The following is a 22,500-nucleotide window of genomic DNA, read 5'->3' as shown; positions in this document are numbered from 1 at the left end:
ATGTTACAGCTCTAAAATCTTCTTTACTCTCAATTCCACTTTTAATGACCTCATAGGTCCCAGCGCTTGGTCTTCGGCCCACATTTCATTTTCCAGTTCGAATTCAAAGGATTTATAAAAGGATTTTAATTGTGTTGTATAAGGGTGGCCCCGTGCCACAAGTGATTATCTGGACTTTGGTAGAGATCTAAAACATTTCTTTCATTTTCGTTTATTTTTCTTGACGTCAGTGGAAGTATACGCTCTAATGGGAGTATTTAGATTTCTTCAGGCAACACATGTTTTTGCTTTCCTAATATTTGCTGGTGTTTTATCTTGGGGCCCCTCTTCATTAGATTACAGGTGGTGGGCGTCTTTCGCTGGTAAATAAGATATTTCCAAATTCATAGCTTCATTACTCCGTGGCTGCATCGACTCCGAAGGGGAGATCAGAATTTTACCTCCTCGATGAATCGATGAGGAATTACGACGACGTTTTTAATTGGCATCGTATATTTGGGGGTTTTAAGCAAGGCGATGGAAGGAAATCGATGCCCATTTTGAACAGGTGGTGGTCATTCGTTCTTGTGGCATATTTCGCTACACAGACTTAAAATGCGTTCATTGTATATGGTTTGTGTGTGTTCAGTAATGCGTTCTTGATCTACGAGCCTAACAAGCTCATTAGAGCTTCACCTTTTTTAACCTGCTGGCTTTGTAAGCCCATCTTACATAAGGGATACACAACTAGATGCGCTCATGGACATGTATCAAGCATGTTCTATGTTACATTAATACTCCTTAATTCTTTTGTCTTCTTGAGCAACATTGTCACCCATCGTCTCCAAAACTGGACTCTTAATGGTAAGATAATAAGATTGGTATCCCAGTCTTAGAGAGTTAAGTTGGTGATACTTGCGAGAAGCCAGAACGAATGGCGAATTATTCATAGTACAAGAGGAGAAATTTAAACAGGGAAATTAAAACAACGCATCTCAACCCATACATGCCAGATACTTCTGTTATCAGTTTAATCAGCCCCTCACACCAGTAAATAGTTAACATTCAGTCCTTATTGTTTCAAGACGAGTTAGTAAGGTTTACGTCCAGTAAAGAATTCCAAGCTGAACTTATTTTTAGAGTTTGGAGTAAACCAGTACGAAAACAATTTTCTCTCCTCTCCAAATAGTCAGACGTTTTGATTACGTAAGTAAGAGGGAGTCAACTATTCCTCTATTCGTTTTTATTTGTATTAAGCTACAACTTTGGACATATCTTTTATTAACCAAAAGACACCAACCATCCGATTTTCCTCATTAGAAGAATATGAAGAGTTCTTTGACAGATAAAGAAAGATGGATAGAATGTATATGTGTGTATGTATATATGTATATTAATATATATTGTGTATATGCATAGTTAGTTATTTTATTGACAAAAATATACAATTATTAGTACAAATTTGTCCACAGAGAGACATAATACAAAATATACAACGTGGACTGTAATCTCTTATGTTCTTGCAAGTACATGGCCTACAAACAAAAATACAACATAAAGCGCAAATAACGTAAGCCTATAAGACTATAAAAAACGAAAAAGGGACTTACTACAGAGAAAGACGTAATCGCATCACTATCCAGTATAAAGTCCTAATACACATAATGCTTGAAAAAAAGGAAAAGTGTACCCACGCCAACAATATTATCATTTTCATTCAACAAAGTACTCAGAGACTCATAACTGAAGTTTGTATATTTATGCCTACGTGGCATTGATAGAGGACAATGGATCAGAACGTGTGACTGGAGGGGTTTGGCGCCACCTACCTATTTCTATATGAAGGTTACACACACACACACATATATATATATATATATATATATATATATATATTATATATATATATATATATATATATATATATATACAGGACTGGGAAAATTGTTCTGTTACAATCAAATTCCATCTAATAAAAGGAGCCCATAAACATGCCAAAATATATAAAATAAGTAATTTATTTCAGAAACTGTACTATCTTTCTTCAGGTAGGTGATGAATGAGAAAAGTTACAGAAAAAGCGGTATTTATGCCAAGAGATCCATCCACAGGTAATTTCTCTAATCTTCTTAAGCGTTGGTTGGAGGAAGATTTTATCCATGATATCTGAATCCCAGGAGCCCCTGGAGATATTCATTACCTTTCTTTGCCTTTACCTACCTAAATACCCTAGCCAGATCCCTGATTTCTTGACCGATTTAGATGAGATTTTAAATATAAGTCAATATCAAACTGGGAAAGTTCATGGTGAAAACAGAATGAGAATCGTACCATTGATTTGGTAAAGGGGATTGTGGGAAGGTGGTGAAATGTATAAACTACCAAAAACAACAGATATTAGATTCTAAACCGTAGTTTTCGAGGTTGCTTAGAAGAATAACGACACTCCTGATGCCCTTTAAGTCCAAGTTCAGCCCCAGTAGGTAGGAAGATTGGGAAGGTGGTAACGTGAAATTATTCGAAAATGACAGATATTAGTGTCCTTTAAGTCCAAGTTCAACCCCGATGGGGCGATGGAAGGGGGGGTGACATGTAAATATAACGGAAAACGACAGATATAAACGTGAAATCCATAGTTTTCGAGGTTACTGATATGAATGGGGGCATCAGATGGGGTGGGAAGGTGGTGACATTTAAAAATAACCGAAAACTACATATATTAGAGTCTAATCCATAGTTTTCGAGGTCACAGTGATAAATATACATACTCATGATGCCCTTCAAGTCTAAGTTCTACCCTAATAGGAGTGGGGGTAAGAAGTCGTGAAATGTAAAATATAAAAAATTCTGGGCAATGTAACTGAAGCAACTATCTTAACAGAAATAGAGAGTTTATCGTTTGTCATTCAGAGATTACCCGGGCAGTGCCGAGTTGGTTAGGATATATATATATATATATATATATATATATATATATATATATATATATATATATGATATATATATAATATATATATATATATATATATATATATATATATATATATATATATATAAGCGAATGCCACATGAAAATGTCAGACTTCTCCCTGTTATGTTCCTGAGTTAATCTCATATACTGGAGTCTTTTGCAAGTACTTGTGAATATACATATACATACATATATAGTTATGTGTATATATATATATATATATATTATTTATTTCTTACAAAATTGCACACACACAAACACAATATATATATATATATATATATATATATATATGATATATATATATATATATATATATATATCAAAAGTTAAATACCACGAAGGGATAAAAAGCGAAACGCAACGGAGAAGAAAGAAAATCTGCATTGAGATATGTAAATCCCCTGTTCAAAAACTTTGTACATTACTTAAAACTTTCCCTATATGCATCCTTCTCTGAGCTGTAAGGTTAGAGCATATGCAAAAACTCGAGAGTGAAGACATAAAAGTTCCGAGCGTAAATGCATTCAAATGGCCAAGTTACACTACTTATAGAATTATGGAAGAGAACCTTGAACTTTTTGTCTTTTTTTTTTTACAAAGATCATTCTTTTTTACGTGTAATTTTTCGTATTTTTTTTTAGTTGCACCACTTGGACATACTGTATTTGACTTAGAAATCAAAATATGAATTTAATCATTGTAAAATACGGTATTAATAATTTGAAAAACGTCAACAGATGATTGGGATTTCCTTTTTACATAATAAAAATTAAAGTCTCGTTTCAGGCACATCACAGTGTAAGAGAACTATATTACAAAATATGAGTAGATTATAAAGTAAGCCCTTGAATTATTGATGTTTGCCCTCATCTTCGTCATAAGATAAATTGTCACATTAGCTCTTGGCATTTATGTAATTTAAACTTAGATTTCACCAGATACCAAAGCAAAAGTAACACCTTCGTGCTCCTTGCCTATATTTCTTCCTCACGAACCTTAATCCTCTGTAGTTGGAACTGGCGTTGCTAGTTCCTTATCTCTGGTAGTCGGTTAGCGTTTACTTAGGACCCCACAAGAAGACATTTTAGAGATACGAAAAAGAAAAATGGGGAAGAATAAAAGTAAAGAAACTGTGAAAGTTAGATCCGGAGCTACTTATTCTTTTTCTACAGAAGAGCCTAGTTACTGGAAGGAGGAAGTTCCATTGACAAGACTTCTTTCATTGGTGGGAATTGCCCACATATTATACGACTTTGAAAAATATTCATCGCGCTCTTTCTTCGGCACAGGCTCCCTTAAGAGGATGTCGTGCAATTGGAACTACAAAAGCTTAAGCATTACAACCCCATACAGTTCTCCTTGTGTTTCAGTCATTTACTTCCATTTTTTACTATTTGTTATTAATTTGATTTATTTTTTCGTTTTTAATAAGTAATCTCATCTTTCTGTATTTCACTTTACCTCCTATTACTGCTTTCTAATAAACAACATATTCTTTGTGAGTTTGAATTTTAAGTCAATATCCCGTGTGGGATTGTTCCACACGTGAATAGGATTCATCTTCTAAATCATAATAATAATGATGATAATTTTGAATTAAATATTTACCACATACAACCTGAACTAAGAATATATTTACAACCTGTCTCACAGTTAGGAAAGAAATCTCAACTTTTTTTACTAGATCCATTTGTATAACTATACTAGAAACTGCTGAACACAATACTCTTTTATGATGACAAATGTAAACGTGTAAGTTTCAACTATACTTCAGTAAAGTTTAATTCAAGTATACTTGTCAAGTACTCGGAGAAATTTTAAAAGAATTTGTGTAGTTCTTGTAATTAGAATCTCTTTCAGTCAAGTAGTCATCAAAAATTTTTATTTTTATGAAGAATATAAAGAATATGAACTATAAAATTATCTAAAATTTATTTCATCTTTCAAATAAAAATTGGTCAGCTCTCTTGGATAAAACTGGAATAAAAGTAATACCTTATCGCAAAAATAATCACTAAGATACAGGAATATTTTATTAGAAAAAACCTGCCGACTTTGCAGAATATTTTTAATCAATTAATATTCTTTATTCTGAGTAAATAATTACCAATCATTTATTTCTGAAGAATTCCATAACTACTCATTCTTGACCGTTCTGATATCACAGAGAAATTCCTTGTTTTTTAAAACAAATCTTGAAGTTGCCATATCTAAGGAGATTATAACCGCAAAAAATCTAATGAAGCTTTTTTCTTTCTCACAAACAAACGCAACATACTGTTCGCTGACACTCACTTTGATTGTTTCCAAAAAAAGTACGCTTAACAAATATTGCAGATTGTAAATAAATGTTTCTCTCTCCTCTCTCTCTCTCTCTCTCTCTCTCTCTCTCTCTCTCTCTCACTTGCGTGTCTCTATGTGTATATATAAATAATAATACGCTTTTTATCCTCTCTCTCTCCTCTCTCTCTCTCTCTCTCATAAACGCATCACTTTTCTTGCACGCACTATGGGCTTTTACCCTATCGAATCAATATTTGGTTTTTTTTTATCATTCTAAGAAGTGAAAGTGGAAAAATGGAGCAATGGGACAATACTCACTAAACGAAGGGTCTGACCCATAAACTAAAAGTTATTCCTTCTGGGCAAACGAGCAGCGGTATCAGGGAGCAACAATCAAAACAATCAAGTCGTCAGGGAGGAAACAATCACCGCCAATGGTTCGGTTTCGGAGCTTGGATTGTGAAGCGGGAAAGGTGGAGATATGAAAAGGAAATATGTGGCTCAATGCTCCCAATGTCACCTCCATTTAACTTTGCATCTTTTTCTTTGATTAAATAGTTCCTTCAGCATCAATGTCCATGCAATCCTCCCAGCAGTAGGCAGGCAGACAACCTGACCGAAGAGTGGAGTGTAAATGACCTAGGCCTACAACTCTTACCCCAAAAACCAATGCTTAGAAGCTTGCTAAGGACTTTGGATACCTTGTGTAAGCGTAAGTAGATCATAGTTAGGCCTAAGTCAACAGAGTGGCCGGAGATCAGGTTTGTGGTGTTTCTGAAGCTTCTTAGCTTCTGGGTATTGTTAGACCCTAGGTCTATAGATTCTTGGTTAGACCTTTCCCGTCAGAGGAACTGGACACAACGCCGAGGGCATTACTTTGTCCAAGGGCGTCGGAAATCATGCCTATGTCGTGCTTTGTCTTAAGAGTTGATGCAGCTTGGAAATGAAAGTGCAGTATATACATGATGACAGAGAAATGACATGTGTAAGAGCACATGCATAGGAGAGAGAGAGAGAGAGAGAGAGAGAGAGAGAGAGAGCGAGAGAGAGAGAGAGAGAGAGAGAGGGAGCAAATTTCCAAAGTATCCGTTGATGTAGTGAACACAAGTGAAATAGTTCATGGGAACCAGAGGTAGATTGAGAGTATTATTCATACCATCATTGTCATCATAACCACCATAAGTAATTATTACTGAATGATTTGTATTTGTTTAGTAAATATTAATAATCACAGAAATAAGGATTGTTTTTATACTAATAATACTAATAACAATAATTAATAGTAATGATTGTGCTAAGAAATACAGTCTTGTGAAAAACAGTTTGTGTAATAAAAATCGACAATTATATAGTAAACTGTATTGTTATGTAAAAGACAAAAGCAAGGACGTTCAAACCCCTGAAAGGTGTCCCTCAACAGTGAGTACGCTAGAATAATGATATAATAAAATGATAATAATTAACTTATTTCTCTTTCATTTCAACAGGTATCATGGATCCGGCAGCGAGACCTCCACATCCTGACGGTGGGGCGATACACCTACACCACGGATCAGAGATACGAAGTGATCCATTCGCAGGGATCCAAGGACTGGATCCTGAAAATCAAGTACGCCCAGGTGCGAGATTCTGGTAGATACGAGTGCCAGGTGTCTACGAAGCCCGTCCGGTCCTATATCGTTGAACTGAACATTTACGGTAAGTGGGTTTCTTGTTGGATGATTACTAAGGAAGGTAAAGTATCTCGGTGTGAACTATAGTGGTTGGTCGTGCTAAGGACACCGCTTAGAAGTCTGTAATGTTCTTTAAAAGCAGAGTGCATTTCTGATCGATGTATCACAACTGTTTAGTGCCAATCAGTCACTTTATAGGATTGGATTGGATTGGAAAATAGAATTTAGGCAGAAACCTATGTACATGGAACAAGCACACAGGGCCATCGAATTGAAATTCAAGCTTCTAAAAAATGTTAGCTTCAACCTCCCCGCACTGCAGTAGTAACTGATCAAAATACAGAGCCAGTGATTTTTCATCGCCTTAAGGAAGGTGCTAATCCGCGACATCAGAGTGGCATGCCACGACGTTAGCCACCACACCAGCGGACCAATAACGTGGATTAGAATTTTCACATAGTGGACCTCTTTGCATTTCTTAAAATATTACTGTAGGTGTTATATTGCTCTTGAGAGAGACTTCTTCACAATGCAACATGCACCATCTTTGCATTTCTAAAGGCAGCCAGTGGCAGCAAGAACTCAAAAAATCAGCTGATCAGACCAACCTTCCCGGGCTTCTTTCCTTCCATGTTCCCTTTCCTTCGATGTTCGGGAATTGGTCCCTGTTTAGGGTCTCTTCAAACTTTCGGCGGTCACCTCCTGAAAAGGGAAGACTATTACCGAGATCACCACCCAAAAATGGGAGACTATTACCACAATCATCACATTAAAAGGGAAGACTATTATTACCACAAGCATCATCTAGAAAGGGGAAGACTGTCATCACGATTATTACCTAAAATAGAAAGTCTACCACCACCATTGATTGGAATTTATTCTCTTGCGTTGTCCAGAGCAGTTATTTGTTTATTATCTGTCGCTTTTGCGTCAGACAAATTGAAGAGGGAAAAGGTTCAGTCGTGAATCTGACGGGCAATTTTGGATGCCATCGCTTTGTTTCAGCTGCTGTTTTGGGGAATACCTTTTGTCGGGTTTAAAATGTGATGAAGGCCGAGGTTTATAGGATCTCTGTTCAAATCCTTAGAGATGCAGGTATAGTTAGTTACTAAAGTCGCAGTCTCCATCTTGTTCAGTTTGTTTTTCAATTTTTTCCCCCGCATAATCAACAGATTTAAGACCAATTATTAACTTTCCATCCATTCTTTTTCTGTTTTTTTATATGACATTTATTTCTTCTTTTGCGAAAGGAAATTTAAAGCGATCTTCAGTGCTTAATGGGTCGGCTGAATCTAGTCTGAGAGGCAGAATAAGGGTCCTCGAGATACACAAACGCAGAACGCAATGAGAGAGAGAGAGAGAGAGAGAGAGAGAGAGAGAGAGAGAGAGAGAGAGAGAGAGAGAGAGAGAGCACTTTTTTGCATGTTTTTGTTTACGCTGAAAGCCGTTGATTGCTTTGTCATTTCCTTCGCTTTGCAGAGTATGATGGTGATTTCGTTAGCACACATACCACATATGCAGTGGAATGACACACTTAGCTGTTGGGCCTGATTTTTTAAATATTAGTGTCATTGTCATATCTGACATTCAGACATCATCAGAATGGCAAAATATATTGCCATAAAAATGCAACGTATAGGATTCATATGTTCTCACTGAAGGTTCGTTCACTTTATTGTTAGTCTAAACGCCTCCTTTAATTATATTCATGAAAGTAAAAAAAAAAAGACTTTTGCGCAGAATGAACTTGGAGTCTCCGAGCTCCCTCTTGGATGTCTATTTTCTTTCAAAACTTGATCAAGATCTGGGTCACAAATTCCGCTGCTGAATCTTTTGTCGAAAGTTATTTACCCAAGCCTGCCCATTCGCAGTCATATTCGTGCAAGAGGATTGGAATTCCTGTGTCGGATCAAAGGCATATCGTTGTTTGAACGCCAGAAATGGCTGGTTGATTGATGGCTTAACGGGAATGGCGGAGGAGGGAGGTGGACAGAGGAGGGGGGAGGAGGAGGGCGAAGGGAAGAGGATGAGGAGGAGGGAAGGTAAAAAAGAACCCCTGAGCCTTTGTTTTAGATTCTATGGAAAATCGTAGGACTTTGCGATCTGAGCTGCCTCCTGAATTCTTTCGATATGAAGCTACTTCCGCTGAGAACTGATGCCAATAACTTCTGGCCACTGGAACAGGTCGGGATTTCCCTGCACACAAAGAGCAAATTAAAGTCGGTCTGCATCCGACATAGAGGATTTACTCATATTTTGATAATAAATACTCAGAGATTTAGCTTCCTGTCTATTTTCTGCCCTTGTGAGGAGGAGATTACTCTTCATAGCTCTCTGATTTTAAAATGCAAGAGAATTTTTTTCAAATTCTTTGGTTAATAGTAATAATAATGACATTTCGTCTCTTAAATAGTTAGGAAGGCCACAAGTTTTCAGGCGATGTAGACCTCATCTCCTCAGGTGGCGTCATATTTTCATTTAAATTCCAGCAAAAATCCTAGTCCACTGAAGAGCAATTTAGTCTAATTACCTTTCGATAAATAAATATCAATCTTTTCAGCGTCTATTTTGAGTCATACTTTGGGTGGGCTTATGCCCTATCACCATTGAGTCGATAAGTGTTCTTATCTTCGATCTGAAAAGTAATTTCATATCCTGAAGAGAAATGTGGTCTCCTTATTGGAGTCAGTGTACGCTAGCATCGTCTGAGCCGTAGTAAGCCTTGTTATTAGGACTTACGGGAATTTGATATGAATGGATTATTGAATATTGTATGAGGGCGGGACAGTTTTTATGATGGATCTTGCACAGTGAACGTTATGTCGATAAACATATGTCTGAAAAGTTTTCAGTAATCATTTTTGTGCAGTTCAGCCTAATCGTTATTCCGGTGTAGTAGCTGATTTGCAGACAGTGCTCCACCTGGTAGCGTTTTTAAGTTTAGCTTCTATATTCAGCAATATTAATGCTGTTCTTTCCTTCCTATTTAATTTGTAATTTATATTTATATGAGATATAAAACTTTGTAAATACACACACATATGTATGCATATATATATATATATATATTATTATATATATATATATATATATATATATATGTATATATATATATATATATATTATATATATATATATAGTATGTATGTATATATATATTGTGTCTGTGTGTATGTATTTACAAATTTTTATATCTCATATAAATATAAAGAACAAATTAGATAGGAAGGAAAGAGCAGCATTAATATTACTGAATATAGACGCTAAACTTAAAAACACTACCAGGTGGAAGCAATGTCTGTAAATCAGCTACTACACCGGAATAACGATTAGGCTGAACTGGAAAAAAATGATCATTGTATGCAGTATTGTGAACAGTATTGTATACAAGGATAACTAGATCCCAAATAAATCAAACGATGTTCTGAGGAGGACTATATGCATGAAACGAAAAATATGCTGTGTCTTGGAAGCTGACTGAAGCAGAAGAAAAATGTGATCTCTCCAAGACATGCTTCAGGTTACTGTTATGCCTAAAATGGTGATCAGTCAAAGGGATTTACTATCCATTTTTCTAAAATAGAAACGTGGTGATAGGTACGAAAGAAATTGGTTTTTGACTAAATAAATAAAATCTGATTTATCTGTGCCCCAGTCAGAGATGCTAACCAGCTATCCCTATGTACACGGTGAAGAGATATGTAGGATAGGCGTTTAGAAAATACATGGCGGAAAGATGTCTAATTATAGTAGAAAGAATCTTTGCACAGGGATGGATATGGGAAGATTGATTTTGAAAAAGGATGAAAGGTTAACGGATCGTAAGGGACATAGCTAGAAGAGATAAGGAAAGAGTAGATATAACCTCAATGAGCTCAGAAAGAACAGTCGTAAAGTATAAACGCCGACAGCAGTGACACAAGATTTCCCAGATTTCATTGAATTTTGCCTACTGATGCTCAGAGATAGTATTATGCCCTGAGATTAATTATATTTAGGATGATAAGACCGAGGAGTTTCAGAGTCTTGAGCTATAATCATATTAAACTCAGTGGTTCGATCTTGGAAAGATTAGAGCGGTTACCCTGTTTGTTTTTAAGAACAAGCTTGTGACACCAGTCTGATAGATGAATACTAGTCTTTAGAATGAAGCGGAAAGTCGGAAAAATACTCTGTAAACTTATATACAAATGTTAGGAAGGATGCCAGGAGGACCATAAAATTTTTTTAATATCAGATATTTCATGAATCTACAGACTTTTTGCTTTGAGATTATAGGAGGATACAGTTTCTAATAGAATGAGTTAGAGAAAAACAAAACAAATAAAAAAAAAGCTGCATTTCAGAGACAACTTGAGTGCCACTAAGTTAGGAAAGATGGAGAAAGCCAAATTGGACGACGGCGCTGAATAATCCTGATGGGTTCCGGAGCTTGTTCCTCAAGACCCAGATTTCATAATCAATCAATCAATCAAATTGGACGATATTATTTAGGGTGATTTCGGCTCTAAAACAGAGGGAACTGTTAAGGGAAGACATTAGTCAAAATATTACATTTCGTCCTTGCACAGGGAGTTCTTACCCCTACGAATTTTAGTATTGTAACAATTCCTTGCAGCTTAGAGGGCGGGAAAATTTAGACGCGGAAGAGATTCGAAGTATGTTCGGTATGTTCTTTCCCTACCATGGATAGTTACAAGGGAAGCAGTCAAACTGAGTCTTGGGTGGGGAGAGAGTTCTGATCGTAAAAGAGATATGTGTGTCCATATATTTATACATACACACATACACACACACACACACACACACACACACACATATATATATATATATATATATATATATATAAAATATACATATATATATATACATATATATATAAAATATATATTATATGCATTGTTAAATGCATTGCACACGAATCGTCTAATACATTTAGGCAGCACCTCTAAATTCCTTGACTTTCTTCGATGAGTCAGTAATTGTCCTACGCTGCTTAATGTGTCTATGTATTTTCCTGCATAACTTCAGCCATGAGAGTAGTAAGTATAGGAAATAGCATTCAACCAGAATGCCATACAATAAAAAAAAAACTGTCCAAAAAACAAAGTTAATAGGGGGACCAGTCTCTCTCTCTCTCTCCCTTCCCTTCTCTTCTCTCTCTCTCTCTCTCTCTCTCCCATCTCTCTCTCTCTCTCGTCTCTCTACTCTCTCTCCTTCTCTCTCTTCCTCCTCTCTCTCCTCTCCCTCTCTCTTCTCTCTCTATATATATATATAATATAATATATATTATATATATATATTATATATATAATATTATATATATATATATACATATATATATATGTATTATATATAGTATATATAAAGAGAGAGAGACTTCACTCACGTTTTCTCATGAATCCTCAACAAGCTATGTAATATACTCAAGAGGTATTTTACTTGTAATTTTCTGAAATATAAATCCATTGAAAATAAGATTTTCGTAACCATTAAATATACAGTGATGAAAGAAATGGTCTCGGTAACTCGCAAGTGAGGCTGTCCTGAAGAGGAAAACCGAAGGAAATCCCTTCAAAAGAGAATATCGGTGAGCTGATATCAATCGTCCCTTTGAAGCAGATTAGAATGATCTCAGGTTGCGGAAACTATGTCGGGAGGGTCACTTCCCACGGGAGATTCTCAACATCTCGTCAGAATGTGATCTTTTGTAGGAGAATAATGAATCGTCTGTTATTGCGGAGCGTATAAAAGTATCTATTCTCTGTTTTTTTTTCTTCTGTCCATCCGCCTGTGGTGTTTTTGTATGGTAACACTGCGCCCCGGGCTTTAGATAGTTACATTCAGCTTACATTCAACTATTATAATAATATCCTATTTCGAATATTAACGGTGTAATTCGCATACAGTAAATTATTAGAACACTTTTCAGTTGCAAATGTACACCCAGATATCCTTTTATTTACCTAAAACTTACAAATAGCGTAACTATCTAAAGCCCGGGACGCAGTGTTACCATACAAAAACACCACAGGCGGATGGACTAGTGTTATATAACGCCCCTATAGCTCAAACTTATTATATAACTTCATTCTGGAATTTAAAAGGCGCTGTTAGGAAAACAGGTCATTATCTTCAAAGGAAAGACTTTTTGAGAAGCGATGAAAGCTCGCCAGTAGCTTCGAATCCATTGTTATCGTTGTATTATGTGAAGGATGAATTATTCTGAAAAGCTTCTCATCGTTCTGTCAAGTGAATTTTCAAAAAGAGGGTTTAGCTGCTTTGCGATAAACTAACCGGAGAGAGAGTATCAGAAGAGATGGGGGTTGCTTTTGGTAACAAGAATCTTTCTAGGATTTTAATCGTTAAAAAGAAACTGGGTTGCCTTGTATTCCAGGGTTCTTGTGTTACGTACGATAACTAAGCAAAAGAAGGAGGCAGGCTGCTGCTCACTTTTCTAGAGTTTTAATCTTGGCTGCAACAAAAATGTGGACTAGTATGCTTAGTGTAGTGGAATCCTCTGATCTCCATCGAGGAGCAAATTGATTTTTGCTCGCTGCTAAAGTCCCCTGAATTTCAGGCGTATTTGTTTTGTTTTCTATTCCTTCATATTTATTTATTTATCACCTCCTCCTATAACGTGTCGCTTTCTGTATGACGATTTCTCTTTGGTCTCCTCTTGGGTTTATAATTCATTGACTGTCCATAAGAGTTTTCAGCTGTAGATTTAAGGAAAGAAAGGATAAGGAAAGGTATTGTGGAAGTGGTCTTGCGCAGCGAAACTTAAGAAAGAAAATTACAAGAAACTGTGATTTTAGGCGAAATTTTGGCGATTGTTGGGTATGAATTTTCAAAGCATTAAAGAAACGTTTCCATAATTTCGAGGCTGGAAAGATTAACACTGGGGATGGAGTTCCCCATAATGTTTGTAGATAAGCTGTAAACAGTAAAAAATGCATCGAAGTTTCTTCGGTGCAATCGAGTTTTCACTGTACATCGAAAATAGATGTATCTTCCGGTAGTCTCGGTGTAATGCTGTATGAGCAGCGGCCCATGAAACTTTTAACCCTGGCCCGGTGGTGGCCTAGCCTGTATCGTTGCCAGGCGCACGATTATGGGTACCTTTTAACCTTAGATAAAATAAAGACTACTGAGGCTAGACGGCTGCAAGTTGGTATGTTTGATGGTTGGCGGGTGGATGTTTAAAGTACCATTCTGTAGCCCTCTAGCCTCAGTAGCTTTTAAGGCCTGAAGGCGGACAAAAAAAAGTGCGGACGTACAGACAAATTCGAAAGAAAACCTTTGTTATATGATGATGAGATGGATACACAGTGATATAATTCCTTACGAATTAGACTGAAAATGAAATTGTTATTGTTGTATAAAAAGGAATAATGGAAGGGACTAACCTAAACCACTGAGGTTTTCCTCTTTTGCTGCCTGGAACATTCAAGTAAAAAAGAAATAGTGTTCGAGTTCTGGACAAGAATAGAAGAGACCATCATCCTTTCTGTGTTTGTTGTTGGTGTAGCATCGGGGAGATGTATCATTCAGACATCAAGAATGAAAGTCTGGAATATGATCGTAGAACGAGAGACGTTTCTCCTCCTTTATTCCCTAAGAATAAAGCTTTACGTAACAGTAAGAGAGATGCATGAAGGTGCTCCTGCTGTCTGTACTGCTTTCCCATTTTCTCTTTCCTAATAGTTCTAAATTTAGATGGAAAGAGGGCATTAGGTAATACTGTTAGAGGACGCTTCTCTTCCTATTGATTTCACTGCCTATTTCTCAGTTTTCCTCCAGATGGGATAAGGAAATTGGAATCTGTGGCTTTACATACTCCAAAACTGATCCAGCTTCTTTGCTACATTGCATATGTAATTGGCTTTGTTCTTCACCATGAATAGTATTGCACTTTATTTATAATTTCTAGCTCGTTTCTTGGCTCTTTAATTTATCCAGTTAATGGCCATGGTTAAGAGAAAGAAATGAAAAGAACGCAGTTTGTCAAAGTTCGTAAAGATGATAAAGAAAATATCGGAGACGGAATTTCAAGAGCTAGCATAAATGCTGTATCAAACGTTATTTGACACAGCATTTATGTTGCAACTTTCAGATACACAAACCCAATACCGTTGGTTACATCTCGGTATGGCTTCTCAGTTAAAACAAAAAGGCTGGGGGAACCTGTACCTTCAGAATACGTTATGTGGGGAATTTACGTTGACTACAGGAAGCGAGAAGCTGCAATGCCATTATGTTGCTTCAACTTATGGATTCCTAATCCCAACAAATGGCGCGGGAAGAACATGCTTCAAATTAGGGTCAATTTTTAAGGGGTGGGGCTTGCGGAGGCCGACGCTACTGGGTCTTGTTGCTCTAAAGTTGATGCCTTGTTCTAGCGAATTCAAAGCCACAAATATTCTGTATATAGTCAGAGAAGCTAATCTACATACTTGTCCGGCTTTGACCTGTATCAGATTAGCCTTTTTCTTAATCTTTAAAAAGTAAGAGAATTTCGAATGATTACAATCAGGGATATATAATTTATTTTAGGAAGTATAAACGTTATAATACATAAGCTATAACGTTTATACCATATATATGTGTGTGTAGATATGTATTGGATTATCAATAGATATTGTAACTGAAAGCACTTGTCTTTATATATATACATATATGCATAATAGATAATCAATAGATATTGAAATAGAAAGCCATTCATATCTATCCTGTGAGTGCAAGACAGACAGACCATAAATGGTGCTTTGTGTGTAAGAGGATTGTGAAAGCTGCTGATTAGGCTTCTACGTAGTTGTATGAAGCTGCTAAAGATGTGGATATATATGCATACATACATATATGCGTGTGTGTGTATGTGTGTAGATGTGTTTGCGTGGTTCGGCTCCTCACTAGCAAGACACCTGAGACTAATCATACTGAGAGTGAAAGTTATTAACTGCATCCGTTTCTTGAAAAATCTGTTGTGCTTTGGTTGATCTAAGATCTTAGATAGCTGCGTGTGTTGCAGCCGGTGTAGGGAAGGGCATGAGGGTTACAACCTCATGCCTAAAATATGTTCTGAAAACCTGAAGGCCTAAACTCTGATTTCAGCCAGTATTTTCAGCTATGACCCACACGCAACAGTCGACTAACTACTAGGTATATGATCCTGTTGGATTCAACGAATCGTTTCTACTTTGTTTAGTTTCACTTGGGAATCGAACCCTGACTTTCCGGGTGTTGAGGGGACTATTTCTATTTTTCATCCTTTTTCAATATTCATTGTCGTCCAGATTTCAAATTTTCGGGAGATGAATGAATACGTTAATGAGTGTATCATCCTGCCTTTCGTTTTTTCCATAAATGATTATTGATTCATTCATTAAATTACATTCGTCGTCCCGAATTATTTGCCTTATATTATATTTTTAACAGATTGATGTATTTTGTACCTTGGATGCCAAACGATATTTCTTTTCAAGACCAAATAACAAAATTACAAGTAAAATTAATCCTGATTATTGTAGCAGACATGATATACCATTGTAGTTTAACTCTGGTAATTGAGTGCAAAAATGTCGAATTTCCACATAGACTCAGACATTACATTTTTGAAAACAAAGATCTTTAACAGTAAAAAAAAAACTAATTTGAACAATGCGAGACGTAAGAAAATTGAAACTTCCTACACCCACAGCCACAGAACCATCACCTGCCAAGCTTCTGTGCTCTCTCTCTCTCTCTCTCTCTCTCTCTCTCTCTCTCTCTCTCTCTCTCATTCTGATTGTTATAATCATTCTCGTATGATCTCCTCTTAACAAAGCTCTTTCAGTAATATTCATTTTACGGTAATCTTTAATTGTTGACAGCTTTTGATGCCTTTACCGCTGTAATTATGTTCTTTGTGACGAGTAACGCTGCTACACAGACGAGAATGACTCATACTTTTGTTCCCAGTGTTTGCAATATTAGTATCACTAATATAACACAACCAGAAAGACAATGAAATCATGTGACTCCCTCTGCGTCAGGATTTTTTTAATGGGATGTAATAATTCATTGTCCCTTTGCCAGCCAGTCTCGAGTCTAGACTCATATCTCTAATGGAATTCCAGTCCACGAGATCCGCGGGATATTCGGATCTACGTGGACAAACGAAACCTACAATTGAGGCGCCATAGTTCCATATCAATAAACCAGTCAGGTATCCTGATGGCATTCCACCTGGTTTTTCTGGGGATCCCGTGGAATGAATGACCTTCCCGTCTCTCTCCACAATGCATGAGTCATTCTTACTTCCTCTCTGAGAAATACTTGACTATTGATTAATCTCTTACAAATATCCAGTAGGGGGGATAGTGCCGTCAATGCACCTTGTGGGGTGCACTGTAGGCTCTTCGCAGCTTGCTTTCGGCCCCTAGCTGCAACCCCTTTCTTCGTTTCTATTACTGTACCTCCTTTCATATTCACTTTCTTCCATCTTACTTTCCGCCCTCTCCTAACAACTAATTCATAATGCAGCTGCGAGGTTTTCCTTCTGTTACACCTTTCAACCCATTTACTCACAATTTCCATTTCAGTGCTGAATGACCACATAGGTCCCAATGCTTGGCCTTTGGCCTAAATTCTATATTCAGTTCAATTAAGTCCAATCTCTGACAAATACCACATTCCGGAATTATAAATGGTTATATGGTTTTGCGACATCGTCCAAAGTACAAGGTCCTTGTTGGGGAATGGTCACTGGTCACCTTTGATGAATTAGTCGCCGACGGGTTTTGAAAGCACGTCGATAAATAATGGTTTCCGTAGGCAGTGCGTTTGGATCCCCACCTGGTCCATTCATAGGTCTTTAAAAAAAATGGAGACAATATACCTCCACTCTGCTGTACGCTTCGTGAGCTTTGATGTTTGTCCTTCATTTATAAGGGGATTCAATCATTGTCTTTCGGAAAGAATCTCAAAACGCCCAGCAAAGGGACACCGATGTCCTTCATTTAGACGGAAATAAAAATTTCCGTGACAACCGTACCTTGGATGTGTCTCGTAACCAAACACTTGCCCAACCGGTACTGTAAATTCGTGAATTTCTGATTTTTAATTCGTATCTTATAAAGAACGACATGTTTGATAGTATCTTAATATGATTTTATTAGTTAATGATTAACATAATGTGAGTATCATGTTTTTGTCTTCATCTGAGGAGTTAAATGTCCAGCAAATGACGTATCTACAACTATGTGAATTATGAATGAGTTTCCCCCTCAGCGTCAACGCAAACAATATCATAATGGACTATGAATCCTGAGTTCATTTCACCTTGATGCTCAAATAGAATTTTTAACGAAGATGAATTGATCAAAATATATTCCAGGCAAACAATTCATGCTAGAAAGGAAATTGACTCAGAAAAACAACAATATACTACATATAAAACAGCATTCGTATGTATATGATTTTAAGATGAGCAGATATACGAGTATAACCATAATTTTTAAAAGAGAAAGGATATGAATATATACATAATTAATACAAAAAAAAAACTTACAAGTTTAGAGACTCCTTGATAAATATGAATATCTAGGCGCCCTTCCAGTAAACATCGGATAAATTTAAATTTAATGAAAATAACTGGAAATCAAGTGTGCAAAAAAGACTGAATTATTTAAAGAAAAAGAAGGAGAAAACTAATTATAATTAAAAAGTTGGATAAAGAAGAAGAAATGGAGACAGAATCATTATTTGAGAATAAGTGAGAAAAATGGGAAAAGGAGGAAAGCATCCTCATTTGCCATGTGTGTGTATATATACATATATATATATATATATATATATATATATATATATATATATATATATATATATATATATATTAGATATATATATATATATATATATATATATACTGACTGGTAAAAATGTTCTGTAACAACAGAGTTCCATCTAATAAAAGGAGCCCATAAAAACACCAAAATAGAGAAAAAGTACTATATTTCAGAGACTGCTGTCTCCCTCTTCAGGTAGATGAATGAGAAAAGTTTACAGAAAAGATGGTATTTATACCAAGAGGTCCATCCACAAACAAGCCATTTTAAGTCACCCCCGCTGATAATCTTCCTTTAATCTTCTTAAGGGTTGGTTAAATGAAGACGTTGTCGATCGTGTCCGAAATCCATGCTCCTTTTGAGATGTTCATTACCTGCCTCTCTTTTTATTAAGGCTGATTCCATCATTTGACTCTTGTACCGGCAGTTGCTGCTATAAATTACACGTGACAAATTCCAGTTTATTCTATGGTTATGTTCATTTATAAGGTTGAAAATAGCCGAGTTCTGTTGTCCATACCTAACTGACCGTTTGTGTTGTATTAATCTCTGGGGAAGGATTTACCTGTAAATCCGATGTAAGATTGGTCACAGTCCTGGCATGGGATTTCGTATACCCCAGAGTCCTTTGGAGATGTCTTTTGTTGGACGTTAATCAGGGATTTGGCTAAGGTGTTTGGGTAAGTAAATACAAAAGGGTTCGATTTTCCGAGGGGGTTGGTTATTCTCTTAATCGTGTCCAGGTGGGGAATTATTATTTTATTGTTGGGTGTATCTCTGGTCTTGTCTTTAGGGGGTCGGTAGAAAATTACGTTAGCTTTGTGAATAGCTTTCTCAATTATATGGTCAGGATATTTTAAAGACGAAAGTTGCTTGCGAATTAGTTCAAATTCTTTTTCCAGGAATTCTGGGGAACAAATTCGTAAGGCTCTTAAGAACAAGTTACTAGCTACACCTATTTTGATAGAAATGTCATGATAGCTAAAGTAGTGAATGTATGAAAGTGAGAACGTTGGTTTTCTGTATATGGTAAATTTGTATTCTGTCGTATCTCTGATTATTAAAACATCAAGAAAAGGAATTTTGTTGTCTGTTTCCCATTCAACTTTAAATTTGATGCTGGGCACTAATGTGTTTAATTTCGAGAGGAATTCATTGAAATTGCCCCACCTATTATCCCAAAATGTTAGGATATCATCCACGTATCTCATCCACAGCATATTTTTGGGTTTTATTGCATTTATTACTGTAGTTTCAAAGTATTCCATGTACAGATTGGCTAGAACAGGACTTAAAGGACTACCCATACTACACCCGAATTTTTGCTTGTAGAATGATTCCCCGAATAAAAATACGTTATTAGATGCACATAAATGCTTTAACTGACTTACATAAGAAATATCCTGTTCCCCGCAGATTCATGATAGCCATCCACTCGCTAAAAAAGTTAGATGTTATAATAAGTAGATCCGACAAAGACGGCAAAATCGTAATAATGGACAAAGACTTCTACCTTGACAAAATCAACCAGCTCCTTAGCGACACAAACACATACGAAAAACTGACGAAAAATCCCCTCCAAAACGTTCCCACAGAATTTTTTCGGAAAGTAAGATTAATTGGCAAAGACAAAAAGAGTATTGAACTATTAGAGAAATTTAAAGTAATTAATCCTAAATTACCCTATTTTTATGGCCTTCCCAAAACTCACAAAGACAATCTTCCATTCAGACCCATAGTTTCATGTGCCGGTGCTTTCAATTACAAAATTTCTAAATGGTTAGCTGGCCTCCTTTCCCCTTTTTTAGGCACTTTTTCTCCCAGTCACATTAAACATTCGGAAGATTTTTGTCACAAATTCAGAGAAGCACATATACCACTTCACAACATAAAACTTTTAAGCCTTGATGTAGATTCCCTGTTCACTAAAGTACCAGTACAGGACGTTCTTCGGTTTTTAAGGGTAAAATTATCCCCCTATTCAGATCATTTCCCATTGGCGCTTGACAAAATAATAAAGCTAGTTGAATTATGTGCATCTAATAACGTATTTTCATTCGGGGAATCATTCTACAAGCAAAAATTCGGGTGTAGTATTGGGTAGTCCTTTAAGTCCTGTTCTAGCCAATCTGTACATGGAATACTTTGAAACTACAGTAATAAATGCAATAAAACCCAAAAATATGCTGTGGATGAGATACGTGGATGATATCCTAACATTTTGGGATAATAGGTGGGGCAATTTCAATGAATTCCTCTCGAAATTAAACACATTAGTGCCCAGCATCAAATTTAAAGTTGAATGGGAAACAGACAACAAAATTCCTTTTCTTGATGTTTTAATAATCAGAGATACGACAGAATACAAATTTACCATATACAGAAAACCAACGTTCTCACTTTCATACATTCACTACTTTAGCTATCATGACATTTCTATCAAAATAGGTGTAGCTAGTAACTTGTTCTTAAGAGCCTTACGAATTTGTTCCCCAGAATTCCTGGAAAAAGAATTTGAACTAATTCGCAAGCAACTTTCGTCTTTAAAATATCCTGACCATATAATTGAGAAAGCTATTCACAAAGCTAACGTAATTTTCTACCGACCCCCTAAAGACAAGACCAGAGATACACCCAACAATAAAATAATAATTCCCCACCTGGACACGATTAAGAGAATAACCAACCCCCTCGGAAAATCGAACCCTTTTGTATTTACTTACCCAAACACCTTAGCCAAATCCCTGATTAACGTCCAACAAAAGACATCTCCAAAGGACTGTGGGGTATACGAAATCCCATGCCAGGACTGTGACCAATCTTACATCGGATTTACAGGTAAATCCCTTCCCCAGAGATTAATACAACACAAACGGTCAGTTAGGTATGGACAACAGAACTCGGCTATTTTCAACCTTATAAATGAACATAACCATAGAATAAACTAGAACTTTGTCACGTGTAATTTATAGCAGCAACTGCCGGTACAAGAGTCAAATGATGGAATCGGCCTTAATAAAAGAGAGGCAGGTAATGAACATCTCAAAAGGAGCATGGATTTCGGACACGATCGACAACGTCTTCATTCAACCAACCCTTAAGAAGATTAAAGGAAGATTATCAGCGGGGTGACTTAAAATGGCTTGTTTGTGGATGGACCTCTTGGTATAAATACCACCTTTTCTGTAAACTTTTCTCATTCATCTACCTGAAGAGGGAGACAGCAGTCTCTGAAATATAGTACTTTTTCTCTATTTTGGTGTTTTTTTATGGCTCCTTTTATTAGATATATATATATATATATATATATATATATATATATATATATATTATATATATATATATATATATATATATATATATATATATATATATATATATATATATATATATATATATATATATATATATAGTATATGTATTAAGTTACAAATGTCCTTTAATATCTAATTCGCTCTTCGTTGGAATTAATATATTTTCATATATGTTAACCGAAGGGGAAATTTTTAGTTGATAAGAAATTCGTCGGCTCGTGGCCTCGGACCACGGAACCAAGAAGTCCGTCGTTTAACCGTAGCCGAATTTCTGCAGAACACTTCTGTATCAAAGGCCTCGTAGGGGGTTAATACTGTCAGTGCAGCTCAAGCGGTGCACTGTAGGCATTGCTGAAGGTTCTTTGCAGCGTCCCTTCGGCCCTTAGCTGCAACCCCCTTCTAACAATTGATTCATAGTCCAACTGCAAGGTTTTCCTCCTGTTATGCCT

At 36.3% G+C, this 22,500-nt stretch overlaps 1 protein-coding gene across 1 annotated transcript in view; it reads left to right on the top strand.

The window, feature by feature from the left end:
- Window positions 1-22,500, top strand: part of LOC135221681 (zwei Ig domain protein zig-8-like) — a 560,790-nt gene that overhangs the window by 456,178 nt on the left and 82,112 nt on the right. Inside the window, exon 3 of the mRNA XM_064259408.1 lies at window positions 6,724-6,934. Coding sequence (XP_064115478.1) covers window positions 6,724-6,934 — 211 coding nt within the window. The remainder of the gene's footprint in view (window positions 1-6,723; window positions 6,935-22,500) is intronic.

The sequence above is a fragment of the Macrobrachium nipponense genome, chromosome 3, assembly GCF_015104395.2.
Source record: "Macrobrachium nipponense isolate FS-2020 chromosome 3, ASM1510439v2, whole genome shotgun sequence".
Classification (NCBI taxonomy): Eukaryota; Metazoa; Arthropoda; class Malacostraca; order Decapoda; family Palaemonidae; genus Macrobrachium; species Macrobrachium nipponense.
The sequence above is the reverse complement of the archived record's forward strand: the minus strand, read 5'-3'. Positions and strand labels throughout refer to the sequence as shown.